Consider the following 15,861-nt stretch of genomic DNA (forward strand, 5'->3'; position numbering starts at 1 on the left):
TCTTCCCAACACATGACGGAAAGATCCCATAAGAGACAGAGAGTTGCTGTCGACGACTCCCAAGCAGAAAAGGTTGCTGAGGCAGCGGAGCAATCACTTCATGATCACCCACACCCACAAGACAACCATGAATTGATTCATCACGATAATGGTGAATTCAAGGGACTTGTACGTCATCAAACAACAGCTGAGGATGCAATCAAACTCGAAGATGGCCCAGTGAATCCATTCACAGGGGAACAGTTTTCTGACTCCTATTTCAAAATCCTCAAGTTACGTCGTGACTTACCAGTTCATGCACAAAGACAAGAGTTTCTCAAGATTTTTCACTCAACTCAGATTATGGTGTTTGTTGGTGAAACTGGGTCCGGAAAGACAACTCAGATCCCTCAGTTTGTTCTTTACGACGAAATGCCACATTTAACTGGGAAACAAGTTGCTTGTACCCAACCAAGAAGAGTGGCGGCAATGTCCGTAGCCCTGCGAGTGGCTGATGAAATGGATGTAAGATTAGGAGACGAAGTTGGGTATAGCATCCGTTTTGAAAATAAAACCAGCTCCAAAACCATTTTGAAATACATGACTGATGGTATGTTGTTGAGGGAGGCGATGGAGGATCACAATTTGAGTCGTTATTCATGCATCATCCTTGATGAAGCGCATGAAAGAACATTAGCTACTGATATCCTCATGGGATTGCTCAAACAAGTTAGTTTAAGAAGACCAGATTTGAAATTGATCATCATGTCGGCAACATTGGATGCAGAGAAATTTCAAAATTATTTCCATGATGCACCATTGTTGGCAGTTGCTGGGAGAACCCACCCAGTGGAGATTTACTACACCCCTGAATTTCAACAAGATTATCTTGATGCGGCAATACGTACTGTGTTGCAGATACACGCCACTGAAGATGAAGGAGATGTATTGTTGTTTCTCACTGGTGAGGAAGAGATTGAAGATGCGTGTCGAAAAATTCAATTGGAAGGTGATCAATTGATCAGAGAACAAGGGTGTGGTCCATTGAAGGTGTATCCATTGTATGGTTCGTTGCCACCAAATCAGCAACAACGTATCTTTGAGCCAGCTCCGGAAAACGTTGGTGGTGGCCGCCCAGGGAGAAAAATCATTATATCCACCAATATTGCTGAAACTTCGTTAACCATTGATGGGATTGTTTATGTTGTTGACCCAGGGTTTTCCAAGCAAAAAGTGTACAATCCAAGGGTGAGAGTAGAGTCATTGTTGGTGTCACCAATCTCCAAAGCCAGTGCACAACAAAGAGCTGGTAGAGCTGGTCGTACAAGACCTGGTAAATGTTTCAGACTATACACGGAGGAGGCATTCAAGAAAGAATTGATTGAGCAATCGTACCCCGAAATTCTACGCTCCAATTTATCATCAACTGTGTTAGAGTTGAAAAAGCTAGGCATTGATGATTTGGTTCACTTTGATTTTATGGATCCACCAGCTCCTGAAACCATGATGCGTGCATTGGAAGAGCTAAACTACCTACAATGCCTCTCAGATGAAGGAGAGCTAACCGCATTGGGTAGACTTGCTTCCAATTTCCCTCTTGACCCCATGCTTGCAGTGATGTTGATTGGATCACCAGCTTATAAATGTTCGGAAGAGATATTAACCATTGTTGCCATGTTGAGTGTGCCCAATGTATTTGTACGTCCACAATCAGCGCGTCAACGAGCCGATGAAGCGAAAATGTCGTTTGCCCAACCCGATGGTGATCATCTAACTTTGATAAACGTGTATGAAGAGTTTATCCAACAGGAGGAAGCCCACAGATGGTGTCGTGACAATTTCCTTAGCTATAGATCCCTCGTGTCTGCTCGTAATGTAAGGTCGCAGCTACTGAGAATGATGGAGAGGTACGATTTGCAATTGGTGTCACAATATGGTGAAATTGGCGAGTTCCAGTACTGGCAAGACATCAAAAAAGCTCTTGTTGGTGGGTTTTTTATGCAAGTGGCTAAAAGAAGAAGTGGAGGAGGATCCAAAGGATATCTCACTGTCAAAGACAATCAAGATGTCATGATCCACCCCAGTACAGTTGTGACCAACCCCGGTGAATGGGTTATCTACAATGAGTTTGTCTTGACAAGCAAAAACTATATCAGAACCATCACTTCAGTGCAACCAGAATGGTTGATTGAAATTGCACCAAAATATTATAATTTGGATCATTTTGTGAAGGGGGATGTTCGATTGAGCTTGGAGAGGGTGCAGAAACAGAGGGGGAAGTAGATAGAAAAAGACAATCTCATATATTCGAAACTACAAAAAGCTCTTATTCTCTAACAATAACAGAAGCGGCACCCATACCAGTTCCAATACACATAGAAGTTAAACCGATTTCACCAGGTTTCAACAATGGCAAGATTGTAGCATATTGTCTGGCACCAGTAGCTCCCATAGGGTGACCTAAAGCAATAGCACCACCTTTCAAATTGACTTTTTCTTCTGGAATACCAACAGATTGAATAGAGTACAAACATTGACCAGCAAAAGCTTCATTGATTTCAAAAACAGAAATGTCATCAACTTTAAGACCAGTTTTTTGTAAAGCCTTTGGAATAGCAACGGCTGGACCAATTCCCATAATCTCAGGTGGGACACCGGCTACCCAACAACCAATATATTTGGCAAGGACTGGATATCCGTGCTTTTCTGCAAATGACCTCTTCATCAACAATACCAAAGCTGCTCCGTCAGTCACCTGAGAGGCATTACCAGCTGAGGTTGAACCATCCTTCTTGAAAGCTGGCTTAATCTTTGCAAGCTTTTCGGCGGTAACGCCTGGACGGATTCCTTCGTCCTCTGTAACCACCACCTTTTTTTCAACTGGATCACCTTCCTCATCTTCCTCTTCATCATCTTCAACAAAGGCTTCAATAGGAAGGATTTCTTCTTTAAATAATCCATCCTTTTGAGCCTTTTCAGCCTTGTTGAAGGATGAAGCTGCAAAACGGTCCTGTTCCGCACGAGAAATACCAAATTTGTCACAGACATTTTCATTGGTAATTCCCATTGGAATTTGGTTCTTCTGGAATTCCGGGTGGTTTACATAAGCATTGTCGTATTGGACTATAGCATTAGGTCCATAGTCCTTTGACATCAGCTCAACTCCACCAGCCAAACCACATTCAATCTCTCCAAGTCTGATTTTGTTGGCGACTTGGGAGACCGCGATAAGACCCGACGAACAAAAGCGGTTGATTGCAATGAATGGAGTTGTATGAGGGATACCGGCAGCCATGAGTGCAGCCCTATGCTCGAAATCCCCACCTCTCATGTGCAAAACGTTACCAATTGCAACGTCTTGAATGAGGGAAGGATCAACCTTCGTCTTTTGAATAAACTGCTCTGTTAACTTGTTCAAAATGTAGTCAGAACCAACGTCCTTGAAGCTTCCTCTACCACCTTTGGTCAAAGCGGTACGGTAGGCGGCGACAACAACAACATCGTCTGGGTTCTTTTCTCTGATTTGGGACATGATGTAGTAGTAGTTTGTAGTGGTTTTTGAAGTGGGAAAGAAAAAGTTGTGATAAAGTTTTGTTGTTGAAATTTTTCTCCAGAAAATGATCTTTTTGATGGCGGCGGAAATAAACCGTACTTATTAACCGAGGCAAAGGAGGAGAAAAAAAGTGTGGGGGGGAAAAGAGAAGGAGAAAATATCCGATAAAAGACATGTGAATAGATAATATGGTAGCGCTCCCCGCTACTCTAATATCCGCTCGATCTTTACTCTCTGATTAACCAGTTTTGGATACACCATTGGTTGTGCAAACCGAAAAAAGAATGGTGACAACTCATCAAACGAAAGAGATAGAAATGGAAAAGACTCTTCAATTGAAATGAAATGCTATAAATAATAGAACACTCGTATAACATATATTATAAAAATTAAGTTTCAGGGCGACCCTCAAACAAAATCTACTAAGACTGTAATATCCAATTCAAATCTAAGTGAACAGATCGTACACTTATACATGAAGGCAGTTTGGAGGCCAAGGGCCTGGGCTTTCATTACCAATGGTAAAACATTTGCCTCTGCGCAATAAATTGCGATAATAATTAGGCATTTGTATCTTATGCACGAGCTTTCTCTCAACCTAGATTGAAATGATGTCATGAAAAAAGTCAAGGGACACAACTGGGTTTCTTATCCCCTAACTAAAGGGGACGAGACAAACACAAATCTGTTTTCCCTTAACCCAATTTATCTCAATCAAATACCTTTTCTGTCCATATGTATACGCAGCTCCCACATTCAACAGCAGAAACCAAATCACCACCTAAAGCTTAAAAGCGTTAAAAAGCTAGGGGATATTTAATCGTATTGTTGCCTTGTATTAAAACTTCGGCCCATGCGTTTATTGGATTATGGGTTTTAGGGGGATTTGATCCATGCTTGATGAGTTGCTCTCAAACCGGCTGAAAACCCTAAACTTCGCCCGCTTTCAGTATATAACAAGAACCAGCACCGTAGAAACAGGGTAGGAGCTAAAGTTCCTAACATATTTTATGCATTTTCAAAGCAAAAGTTAGAGATAGACATCTACCTGGCCAATTCAAACTCTCAACGTGTCTCGTAATTGTACATCAACCTCATAAAACAGTCCGAGCCATACATAAGACCGCATCCGAGAGATCTTGAGATCTACCAGCGCGCAATCAAACTTCAGGGTACCTGAAAAACTGATCTTTAGTGATTTGAGCGGGAAATAAAGACGAAAAGAAGAAGGGTTTCGAAATACATTTTCAGCAGAATTGTTGAATTTGCTTTTGTTCCTTTTTGTTAAAGGTGAAACTAAGAAAGAGCAGAATAAAAGGCGGGGTGATCACAAAACTAAAGTAAGATGGGTATAAAAGAAATTAGCTTTTGTACACGGCTTTATCTTATTACTCTCTTCTTCAATAATCAATCAATTTACTTCGGTATCGACAAGATGTATTATCATATACCATTAATACAACCTGAGGATTTGAATCAAGCTCTATATCGTACACTACTAAGAAAAGGTTCGCAGCCACCGCGTTAGAGCAAATGGATAAACTAATGCAACCTAAATTTTATTACCGATAACGGCACGTGATAGGTACTGATAAAATTCTAAAAAAAAATTATTGAAAGCTACAGCTCTTCCTCCCATTTGTCTGTGTACTTAGGTTTACGTTCATATTTTTTACCCGGAGGTAGGCAGTCTTGGTAACCAACACAATTATCGTGAGATGGTTGCAAATCGACTTTCAAGCTATCAATACCGGGACAAAATCATTTGCTTTGGTCGAATATCTTCATGTGCATCTATATATATGTGTGTGTATAGGCTCCTGTTAATCATCCGGCCCACATCTTCAACAACGTAGAACAAAACAATTATAGGCCTCAACAACAATGTAATATTCAAAATCTTACTTTTGGAATACAAAAAAAAAAATCAAAACGAACAGACAACAAATTGTTTTCACGAAGAGTAGATTATTGTATAGGTTCTTCAGTCCTTGAATGCTGTTCCCTCATTCGGTCAGAACAAATAAAGGGAGATAGAGGAAAAGCCTTAACGCATGTTCCGTTAATTCATAATCAACCAGTATGGATTTTGTGCAACTTGGATTTGTGTAACAAACCCTTGTCTTAGTTGCAAACTCAAGGCGTATTTGGAGGAAGCGTTATTACTTGTGCATATGAGCAATTGTGTAACCCACACTTGTGTCAAACGTTTGTTTACTCTCTCTTTGTACATCCCAGACCGAGACAACCCATATATACCTCAACATAACGACATCCAACCCTAGATTAATTGCAAGCCATCAGGAGGTGTTTAAGGTTAAAAGTTAAGGCAACAACACGGCTGCAGAAGTCAATTTTAATGTCGTCTTCGACCCTGCTAGCAAAATGTATTATTTTACTCCAAAGAAAGACGCTTCCTCGATAAATTCAAGACAGTACAAGCATTTTAGAGAAGGGATTGCTGACAAAATTTGGCATTTAAGTTGATTTTTGAAGCGCTAGGAAAAAAATAGTAAATTTTCTTCTACTATTACTTCTTTTTCACCCTACCCCCACCATGCGTACAACCTAAACAGCCATAAATGAGTCCCGTGAGATGTCTCAACTCGTCACCACCACTTTATTGCAAAGCAAAATTATCACCCTCACAAATGAACTGATTAAAGTACAACTTCACCTTAGACACCAGGGATTTAGATGATGAAATTATTGTGCAAATTTCAAGTAAAAGATTTCGAGGTATGTTCAATGCATTGGATTACAATGCCAAGGTGAAAGTATTGATGTCACTCTCATTTAAGTTGACTCTTGAATGTGGTACAATCAAAGAGCTCAAGCGTTACATTAATTTCTATGTGGTGGCCAACAATTTTATCCGACATGCATTTTCTATTGATGTGGAGGAACCAAATGAAACAATAGATTTGAAAGAAAACTTATTGTACATCAACAAAATTAATGCTTATCACATGGCAGATTTATTAAAACAACTACCACTTGTTTTCTCACCACTCGCCGGACAAATGTTTAAACAATATTTTGAGTTACAATTTGACCATGATAGAGCATGTAAGCGAGTGTATCTAATCGTACCGGCTTTTTTGCAGGAGAAGTATCGTGTCAATATCGATGATTCAACAAGAAAGATTAGAAACACCTCACAAATGAGAGTCAACCAAATAGTGCCCTAGTCATTTGAGTCACGAAGTCATTGCAAACAATAAAAAAAATTCAGCAAATTTTTGGATGAAATTCCCGCATGGTACATAGCAAATAGATTTACAGCGTTGAAATCATTACACGATCAATTTTGTACCATATTGAAAATATATCTCAGCGCTTTCAGTATAATTGATATTTTGAATAAAAGATTTTAATCTTGCAACTTTTAGTTACCTCTTCACAATGTCTGTTCCGCCGATTAGAACCCGTCATACCAAAATGCTTACCCCATTCAAGTGGTTGAACAATCGTATCAATCTATCCACCTCAGACAGACACGAGGCCACCAAATTGTGTTCCGCGTGATCAAAAACGACAAGTCAACGATAAGTTCAACAGATACTAAAAGAGGCAAGTTTTATGCGCGATCATTCCAATTATCTTTCAAAGCTTAATCTACGATAAAGTTCTTATGACTCATGGATTATACTATAATTGCAGCAACATATTAGAAAGGTCCCAAAAGATGTTGTAAAAGGTTTTGGATTGAGTGCAGGAAACTACCAAATTTAGTTTATACCATGACCTTTTGCTAGAAAAGCAGTTGCGTTCTTCGGTATGGTAAAATATGATTTGCTCTCCACAATATCAGCTAAGCCCAAACAATGATAACGATTTCGAGAATGTTTATGGTGGTGTCCTTGTTATTGTCCTAGAAAAGATATCCATCAGCAAACCCTTTGGCTTATTAATGAAAGATTCATATAAGGGTAATTTCGTGTTGATTGGTTCAAAAGGGGAGCTAAGTAATGCAGTGAAGATCTCCATCCAGTACATTGACTAAAGATTTACAGCCAAAATTTTGGTGTTAACGAATCGTGATGCAGAAGGGTTAGTTCACTACAAATCTATTAAATCATACGTGGACGATATTGTATATGTATGGGCCAAACGCCCCAACTTCAAACAGATGAGAGGACAAGATTGGTCCTTGGCAACAAGAATCCAATTAGAGAATATAAAAGATGATCTAGAACGTTCCAAAATCGTTCGTAACGTTGAAAAAGATTTTGAAGGAAGAGGTGTTAATTAAGTTGGATGGGCATGGCTAGGTATAATGATTCGTCAATGGCGCTCTTGTTGAATGGTTTCCTTTATGGTGAGAAGGATAAAGGGTATGCCGAATTAGTAATTTAAAGTTAAATTTTTGTAGAAGTGTTTTGTTTACTCGAATTGATTTGAAGATGATATACCTTAAAATGGTGAAATGTCATTAGTAGTTCAGTAAGAATTCAAAGATGTGTGTGCAAGGTAGAATGATCCAATGGTGAAATGTTGTCATAAAAAGAGCGGGGATTAAGCACACAGTGGCGGGGAAAAACCTCCTAGGAGGGAGTTGCGTAAACCAACACCCTTGAAAAAAGATAAACCATTAACTCCAAGCGCATTTGGACCTAATTATGCATTCGAAACTTGGGTATCATCCACACCTTACTAACTCCAAAGATTGTTTTGGGGAATCATTGCCAGTACCACTCTCCCCCCCCCTTGACTTCCCTATGCGGAAATGTTTTCCAAAAACTCGCGCAAAGTAGCTCCTTCCCTTTTGTGTAATTGTTTACTCGTCTAATTTTTGTCTTTTGTTGACAAAACTCGAAAAATCATTTGATTAAAAATTGTAACATCAAAGGAAACAACTTACGTCAATACAGTCATGGGTTCTCTAGTGGTATGTATTAGCCCTCATCGCGTCACAGTCCTTTACTAACTTTCCCTTAGTCAAAGCTCTTCAAAAATCGAGAGATGAGGATATTGATGCTTGGGTTGGACAATGCGGGAAAGACAACGATACTTTATAAATTGAAACTCGGCAAAACTTCCAAGACTGTGCCTACCGTAGGGTTCAATGTTGAAACAGTCAAACACAAGAACGTTTCGTTTGCAGTTTGGGATTGTGGTGGGCAAGAGAGAATAAGACCATTGTGGAGACATTATTTTACGGGGACTAATGCATTGATTTATGTTGTTGATTCAAGTGATCAATCGCGGTTGGAAGAGTCGAAACAGGAATTGTACAGAATAATAACGGACAAAGAGTTAAACAATTGTTTGCTTGTTGTGTTGGCAAACAAGCAGGATGTTGATGGCGCGGTCAAGCCAAAGGACCTAATTGAAAAGTTTGAGTTAAACAAATTGAGTGGTAATCACACCTGGTCAGTTATTCCAACAGTGGCCATAGATGGAACCGGATTGGTTGAAACACTCAATTGGATCTCTTCCCACTCAAAATAAAAGAATTCGTGTGTCCCTACTTACTCTCCTCTATAACAGTTGCTTCCCATGTAGTTACATCGCCCGACTCTTCCCCAAAATATGCCTTTTCGGCAATTGCTGAAAAGATACCAGTATCAACAACACCAACCAATTGCTTCAACTCAGTGTGCAATTTAATTGGATCGTCAATCTCTCCAAAATCGGCGTCCAAGATGAAATTGTTATTATCGGTAATCACAGGCCCTGCCTTGGCTTTACCTCCTTGTCTCAAGTTGACCGTTTTGGCACCCAATTTGGTGATATCGCCAATCAACTTTGTAAACGCTATGGGCACAACTTCTATAGGCACACCCTGATGCCAGTTTTCACCCAACTTCTTTGACTGCTTTCTGTAGTCAGCAACTATAATCAACTTTTTGGCAGCAGAAGCAACCAATTTCTCCTGGAACAAACAAGCTCCTCCACCCTTAATCAAGTTCAACTGTGCATCAACTTCATCGGCCCCATCAAAAGCAATATCAAGTGATGGGTATTGTTCAATCTGGCCCAAATGTAACCCATTGTCAATAATAAGTGCTTTAGATTGGAATCCAGTCGATACACATACAAAATCATCCTTGTTGGGTAACTGACCTATACGTTCAGCAACGTAAACCACGGTAGAGCCAGATCCAATACCAATAACTTTAGCATTGGGTGGTAGGTTCTCATCAACAGCTCTATATGCTGCCAACTTCTTTGCGGTTTCAATGGACATGGTATGGGTGAGTCGATGTTGAAGCAAGCGCGGCAAGTACAGCAACCGAATCATTCCGGTGGAAGTTGTGCGGAAATAAAGTGGGGAGTATCAAAACCCAAAAACAAGGAAAATGCAATGACACAGTAGATTGTCTCTACACCATATAAACAAATTGGTATGTACCCCCCTTATCATATAAGAGCTCATGCACGTCAATCACGCCTATTCCAGTGCCGACTTCCTTTATATGAAAATCACGTGCACAAACTTGCATAGGGCTATACCCTCCCTCGCTTTTTCTTCTTTTCTCTCACGTGAACAATCTCATTTTTCAGTGCACCACCACCAGAAAAAAAAAATTGAAATGTTCCAAAAAGTTTCAGAGCTATAATCTAGTACCATCATCATCAACTACCATGGCATCAAAGATCCTTGCTGAATCTCCATCTCCACTCGACTTGAAAGTTGCTCAAGCTTTCCTCGATTTGGAATCTACCACCGATTTGAAAGCTGATTTACGTCCATTACAATTCAAATCCGTTAGAGAAATCGATGTCAATGGAGGAAAGAAGGCCCTTGCCATTTTCGTCCCACCACCATCAGTAGTCGGCTACAGAAAGATCCAAACCAGATTGACCAGAGAATTGGAAAAGAAATTCCCAGACAGACATGTTGTGTTTTTGGCTGAAAGAAGAATCTTGCCAAAACCATCAAGAAAAGCCAGAAAACAACAAAAGAGACCAAGATCAAGAACCTTGACTGCCGTTCACGACAAATTGTTGGAAGATTTGGTTTTCCCAACTGAAATCACCGGAAAGAGAGTAAGATACTTGGTTGGTGGTAACAAGATTCAAAAAGTCTTGTTGGACTCAAAGGACTCTACTGCTATTGACTACAAATTGGACTCATTCCAACAATTGTACACCAAGTTGACTGGAAAACAAGTTGTTTTTGAGATCCCAGGTGAAACTCATTAGAGGAAAAGATGTGTGTTTTGTGTATAATCAGGTAATGTATATTTCGAAAAGGTTTATACTTTTTTTACGTAACTAGTGGGGAACATTCCTTTCTCTCCATTCAACTCTCCTTCAGTCCAACCACTACCGTCTGTGTCATCTTCAACCAAAATAATCCGATCACCTGCGCGGATGCTTAACTCATCTTCTCCATCAGCAGTGTAATCGTAAAGCGCTTCCAAGTATTGTACTCTTTTTGCACCTCTTTTTGGTGCAACTGGAGGCGGTTTCTTTGCCGCTTTGACTTCAAGATATGATGTGGGCACCAATCCTTGTCCCTGTGGACCGGTGACCAATGTCCATCCTGAACCATCATCCTCCTCCACGACGGAAAGTTCATCACCAGGGTGCATTCCCGTCTCATCGGCACTGGTGGCTGCATATGCATATAAAGCTTTTGCAGTTGGCCCATTGGACGACTCCTTCCCTTTGCCACTTCGAAGGTTGAATATTCCACTTGGTAGAATACTAGACGTTTGCGATTTCACAGTGTGGACAGAATGAGCATCATTTTGTTCATGTTCAGTCTTTTTACCCTTGAGGAACCCAAATCGAGACTTTTTTTGTGCCACAGGAGCAACATAGCTCAAGTCCTTGTCACCAGCGAAGTTTTGAATAATTTCAATCTCAACTTCATTCTTGACACGGTTGGTGTCCTCCTTGATAAATTTGCTCAATAAGGTGAGTGAGTTTTGCAATCCCGAGTCAAATTTAAGAGTAATACTCTCATCAGTTTTCCTTTTGGCTGTGCTCTCTTCAAGTGACTGTTTCATATCCAAACTCGATTGTTCAAACTTGCTATACTCATTTGTGGCAATATTGAGTCGCTTTTTTAACTCAGTCAATTCGGGCTCTTTAATTATCAAACTTTCATCATCATGCCAGAAGGAACATGGAATGAAATAAAAGTCCTGTGGCTCTGCCCAATCAACAGCATTGTGCTTGATAAACATTGCAATGTCCAATTTAGGGTTATTCTGATCAATAGTGTTGTCAATCAAATGCAACTTTTCCTTCACCTTATCTAATGAATTTCTTTCCACAATGTTGGCATTCTTCAACAATTTATTCATCAAGGCTACCCTATCTTCATTCAACTCTTGCAAGTAGTCCAATATTTCCGGCACATCCTGGTAATAATACTTGTCCTTTAATCGATTTGCCATATTAATCTTTATTAAATATGCATTTTTCCCATTATTCATTTCAACTTCTCTATCCGCTAGCTTTCGAGTATGTTTATCACTAGGCGATTTCTGGTTCTTGTCCCTAGCGGTTTCTGTAGACTGACACAACGAGTCATAATGCTTCTTCGCTTTTGCAACTTCATCCTCGACACTTTTCTTTTCAGTGGTTAAATACTCATTAATCAGACCTATCTGACGCTCAATACGTTCGCATTTACCCTTCAAACTCACCAAATTGTCACTTATCTTCAGTTGCAACTCACGACTGAAATTAGCCTTTTCATCAGCAATTGCCTCAGTTTGGGTCAACACATCATTCCAAAGAACTAATGAGGCACTTTCCAATGATCCAGGTGTAATCTGAGGTTCATCGCCTACCGACAAGTTTGATGAAATCTTGGCCTTTTTTTCAAAAAATCGCTTCGTCAACTCTTTCAACTTTGTCGAGTACTCCTTTTCAATAACCGCTCGTTCACGGTAGAATTCGTCGATATCGCCCAAAAAGTTGATACCATTCTTAATCCATGTAGATGTGGCTTTGTATGAATCTTTTAGCTCGTTTCCTATCGACAATTGGTCTAGTGACATTTTCGTTGGGATAAAGGTTTAGAGTTGGCGGCTAGATATTTTTTCGGTTTTGAAACTGTAGCTGATCTTGTAACGGAGTACAGTGAGATCAATAGCAACAGATCCATAAGAAGTCAAATTTTGTCATTAAGCTTTGGTCTATATCTACATACATTACTGCGTTAGGTGGAACTATCACTTAAATCCGTCCACCCATATTTAGTTAAATTTTGCCATTTAGTTATCTACATTGCTCCCATTGACTTCCCATTGTTCCCTCGTTGATTCCCCATTGATTCCCCATTGATTCCCCATCGGTCCATCTTCATTGATAACCATTAGCCTATACTGTTGGCGTACCCATTTACCATTTGGATTTACATTTGGTGTCATTTCGCACTCACGTTTCATCACATGAATCTTGAAAGCAATCCAATGTCAAGAAGGCAACGATTGATAGGACTCGCAAGGAGCACTAGAGACAACTACATCCCCAAAATCACTGGATCTGTGACCTCACTTGCGTCTGGTGCATCGAAAGCATTCACTAATCCCAGAGAAGTCTACGATGAGGAAGGCAAGGTTGTACTTCCAAAAGATACACGAATAAAATTGTATCCAACATACACAAGAAAGCTAGAGAACAAGTATTATGTCGATGTCGCAGGTTGGATGTCAGCTCCTGGGGCAATGAATAGGAAAAATAGAGTCATGATGTCTGTGATCAAGCTGTTGATGAAACGAGATAATCAAGATGCAGAGCAACAAATTGAAAGTGAAACTGCATACCTCCCCGTGCATCAAGTACATCACAAAGAAAGTGACTCTGATAACGAATCGATTCACTCGGTGGCATCGGATCAAAGCACAAATTCATCGCCGAATTCGCCCACCTCCGATGCCATCATCAATGAGAGATTGGCAGACTTTTTTGCTAAATCGATACCAAACACTGAAATTAAAATCACCATTGGGTCCGAAAGTCAACATGAAAAAGTGGCTCACGAACAATTGATGACTGATGGGTATGGCTACTTCCACACCACCATAGAAGTCAACTACAAACCCTCGGTAATATTTGCTTCCTCAATGGTTACAGAAACAATCTTTGCAGCACAAAATGTCATGATAGTCCCGTCAAAAGGACTAGGTGTTATTAGCGATATCGATGATACAGTTAAGCTCACAGGAGTCGTTGGTGACAAACGACTCTTACTTCGAAATTTATTGTTGCAAGACTTTGAAGCATGGAAAATCCCTTCCATTGTTAAATGGTACATTGATCTTAGCAAGAAACGCGATGTTAGTTTCTTTTATGTTTCCAATTCACCATGGCAATTATTCCCCTCGATATCGGAATATTTCAATCTTGCTGGATTGCCAAAGGGCTCAATACATTTGAAAAGATATTTGGGTAGCATGATTTCGTCGTTGTTAGAGCCATCACTGTCGAGAAAAAGAACAATGTTGCATAAGATTCTCCGAGATTTTCCCGATAAAAAGTTTGTTTGTATTGGAGATTCTGGAGAGTACGACTTGGAAGCGTACGTTGACCTAGCGATCAGTTATCCTAATAGAGTGTTGTCGATCTATATTCGATACGTCGAGAATTCGTTATCCATTGAGGATGACCGTCGCATTTTGAGGGAATTATTACGACTACTAGCCAAAAGGAGAACAGAAGCGTCACGTACTGATCAGGAGAGTGAAGTGGCATCACTGAGTAGCCAGGCGGATCCTCATGAGACTGAAGATGTTGACTTGATTGATTTGTCAGATTCGCCGGTACTCCCACCAACTACTGCATCACTGGAAAAGAAGAAACCCCCAATGAAACCAAAAAAGCCAAGGAACTTACAAAGTAGCTCAAGTCTGCGTGAAATGCCGTCAGAACCTCAATTTAAGGAAGTTGCTGCAGACGCTCAGTCCAAGGGATCCACTCGATCATCTCAACGTCGAGGATCTCCCCCTCCTGTATCTGCCCCTCCATCATCCAATGTTTCTTCTGATGGTAACCTGATGATTGATGAGTATAGACCACCGCTCCCTCCAAGACGATCTAGAACGACGCTGAGGAATGGATACGACTATGATCCAGACAGCATCTACGACTCCCCGGGATTTATGGAATTGGAAGATAGAGATAAAAAGGGCGCAGAGTGGGTGCGCAGAGTATCCACTGCGATAACTGCTTTGAAAAATACAAACACCCAAATCCACATATTCATGGATAGCGATGATCAGTTTTTTGAAAGCAGTTGCAACAAATTGGATGAAGATGTACGTGTTAAGTAGTATCTATATAATTAGGCATGAATAACTGTCTCACCATTAACTTTGGCGTCTCCGTTTTCCTTCACCTCATCTTGATAATACTCCTGCGCATTGGACCCGTCTCCATAATCCTTTATAGTATTATCATCAGGAAGATCCGATTTAAACTGAGACAAGTCCCAAGTTTCTCCACCATCATCCTCCTCCGTGTAATACTTGTCGGAGAATTTCTCCAATATAACCTGTCTACCAGTTTGCGGTTTCTTCCCACTTTTCTTTTCCTCTTCCTTCTTTTGATCCTCCTTCTTTGATTTTTGCTCAATCTTCCATTTCCTGAACGACTCAGCTGTAATTGGTGTAAATGTACTCTTGTCTAACTTGCTTCTTTCCAACTCTAAAAATTCCTCTAGTGTAATCTTTGGTGCACTTTCTGCCGCTAGTTTTTCCAACTTCTTTTGCTCTTTTGTCTTTAATACGAATCCTGGTGGCAATGAGTGTTTATATTTACATTCATTACCACCATTCGGACACACCCAAAACCATCCATATTTACCATTCTCCACTGCATCTATGAAGTACTTACAAACCTTGTCAGTTGTAGTTTTTGGATTACCATGCTTGGAAAGAATGACGCTACGCAATTTCTCTTCATCCCAGTTATCCATTGTATCTTGCTCCTTTTCCTCTCTTGCATCAGTGTACAAATCCTTCTTGGCATCTTTTCTTCCGACATTTGGATCGTGACTGAATTTACACTTGTTTCCTTTGGTGCAAACACCTTGTTTGAAAAACTCACACAAGACTGACTTTGGATCAACTCCAAAGGGTACTTTTTGTTGTTGTATTCCGAAAAGTTTAGCTGCTTCCCTCTTGGCTTCTTCAGCAGCCTTCTTTTCCTCGGCTTTCCTCTTGGCTTCGGCTTCTTTCCTCTTGGCTGCTCCTCCATCAATACCTGCTTGCAATTGATTAATTTGTTGTTGCACTCTTTTCGACTTATTCTTGTTTTTCATACCAAAGGTCTTATCTTCGGCTGATTTAGCCTTGGCCTTGGCTTTATTCTTATCTGATGGCTGTTGCTTCTTTTTTGGTGGCATGATGTCTCGTACTCTT

General features: G+C 40.2%; 9 protein-coding genes across 9 annotated transcripts; 5 read left to right on the forward strand and 4 right to left on the reverse strand. All coding sequences in view use genetic code 12, as the record gives it.

Annotated features, from left to right (window-relative positions):
- Positions 1–12: 12 nt before the first annotated feature.
- On the forward strand, positions 13–2,262 carry CPAR2_503680 (DEAH-box ATP-dependent RNA helicase; the record flags this gene model as incomplete). The annotated part of the gene is made up of 1 exon (XM_036810807.1): positions 13–2,262. The coding sequence occupies one exon, from the start codon at positions 13–15 to the stop codon at positions 2,260–2,262; it is 2,250 nt and encodes a 749-aa protein (XP_036667307.1).
- A 43-nt stretch (positions 2,263–2,305) lies between these two features.
- Positions 2,306–3,511, reverse strand: FOX3 (Fox3p; the record flags this gene model as incomplete). The annotated part of the gene is made up of 1 exon (XM_036810808.1): positions 2,306–3,511. The coding sequence occupies one exon, from the start codon at positions 3,509–3,511 to the stop codon at positions 2,306–2,308; it is 1,206 nt and encodes a 401-aa protein (XP_036667308.1).
- Positions 3,512–6,273: 2,762 nt separating this feature from the next.
- On the forward strand, positions 6,274–6,723 carry CPAR2_503700 (uncharacterized protein; the record flags this gene model as incomplete). Its single annotated transcript, XM_036810809.1, has 1 exon — positions 6,274–6,723. One exon carries the CDS (start codon positions 6,274–6,276, stop codon positions 6,721–6,723), a length of 450 nt encoding a protein of 149 aa, XP_036667309.1.
- A 1,685-nt stretch (positions 6,724–8,408) lies between these two features.
- On the forward strand, positions 8,409–8,986 carry ARF3 (Arf3p; the record flags this gene model as incomplete). Its single annotated transcript, XM_036810810.1, has 2 exons — positions 8,409–8,423; positions 8,474–8,986. The coding sequence occupies 2 exons, from the start codon at positions 8,409–8,411 to the stop codon at positions 8,984–8,986; spliced, it is 528 nt and encodes a 175-aa protein (XP_036667310.1).
- A 16-nt stretch (positions 8,987–9,002) lies between these two features.
- On the reverse strand, positions 9,003–9,725 carry RKI1 (ribose-5-phosphate isomerase; the record flags this gene model as incomplete). The annotated part of the gene is made up of 1 exon (XM_036810811.1): positions 9,003–9,725. The coding sequence occupies one exon, from the start codon at positions 9,723–9,725 to the stop codon at positions 9,003–9,005; it is 723 nt and encodes a 240-aa protein (XP_036667311.1).
- Positions 9,726–10,123: 398 nt separating this feature from the next.
- On the forward strand, positions 10,124–10,684 carry RPS7A (40S ribosomal protein eS7; the record flags this gene model as incomplete). Its single annotated transcript, XM_036810813.1, has 1 exon — positions 10,124–10,684. The coding sequence occupies one exon, from the start codon at positions 10,124–10,126 to the stop codon at positions 10,682–10,684; it is 561 nt and encodes a 186-aa protein (XP_036667312.1).
- Positions 10,685–10,737: 53 nt separating this feature from the next.
- Positions 10,738–12,498, reverse strand: BZZ1 (Bzz1p; the record flags this gene model as incomplete). Its single annotated transcript, XM_036810814.1, has 1 exon — positions 10,738–12,498. One exon carries the CDS (start codon positions 12,496–12,498, stop codon positions 10,738–10,740), a length of 1,761 nt encoding a protein of 586 aa, XP_036667313.1.
- Positions 12,499–12,912: 414 nt separating this feature from the next.
- CPAR2_503750 (phosphatidate phosphatase) lies at positions 12,913–14,772 on the forward strand (the record flags this gene model as incomplete). The annotated part of the gene is made up of 1 exon (XM_036810815.1): positions 12,913–14,772. The coding sequence occupies one exon, from the start codon at positions 12,913–12,915 to the stop codon at positions 14,770–14,772; it is 1,860 nt and encodes a 619-aa protein (XP_036667314.1).
- Positions 14,773–14,783: 11 nt separating this feature from the next.
- Positions 14,784–15,845, reverse strand: CPAR2_503760 (uncharacterized protein; the record flags this gene model as incomplete). The annotated part of the gene is made up of 1 exon (XM_036810816.1): positions 14,784–15,845. The coding sequence occupies one exon, from the start codon at positions 15,843–15,845 to the stop codon at positions 14,784–14,786; it is 1,062 nt and encodes a 353-aa protein (XP_036667315.1).
- Positions 15,846–15,861: the final 16 nt, after the last annotated feature.

This window comes from Candida parapsilosis, contig 006139 (genome assembly GCF_000182765.1).
Source record: "Candida parapsilosis strain CDC317 annotated contig 006139".
Lineage (NCBI taxonomy): Eukaryota > Fungi > Ascomycota > Pichiomycetes > Serinales > Debaryomycetaceae > Lodderomyces > Lodderomyces parapsilosis.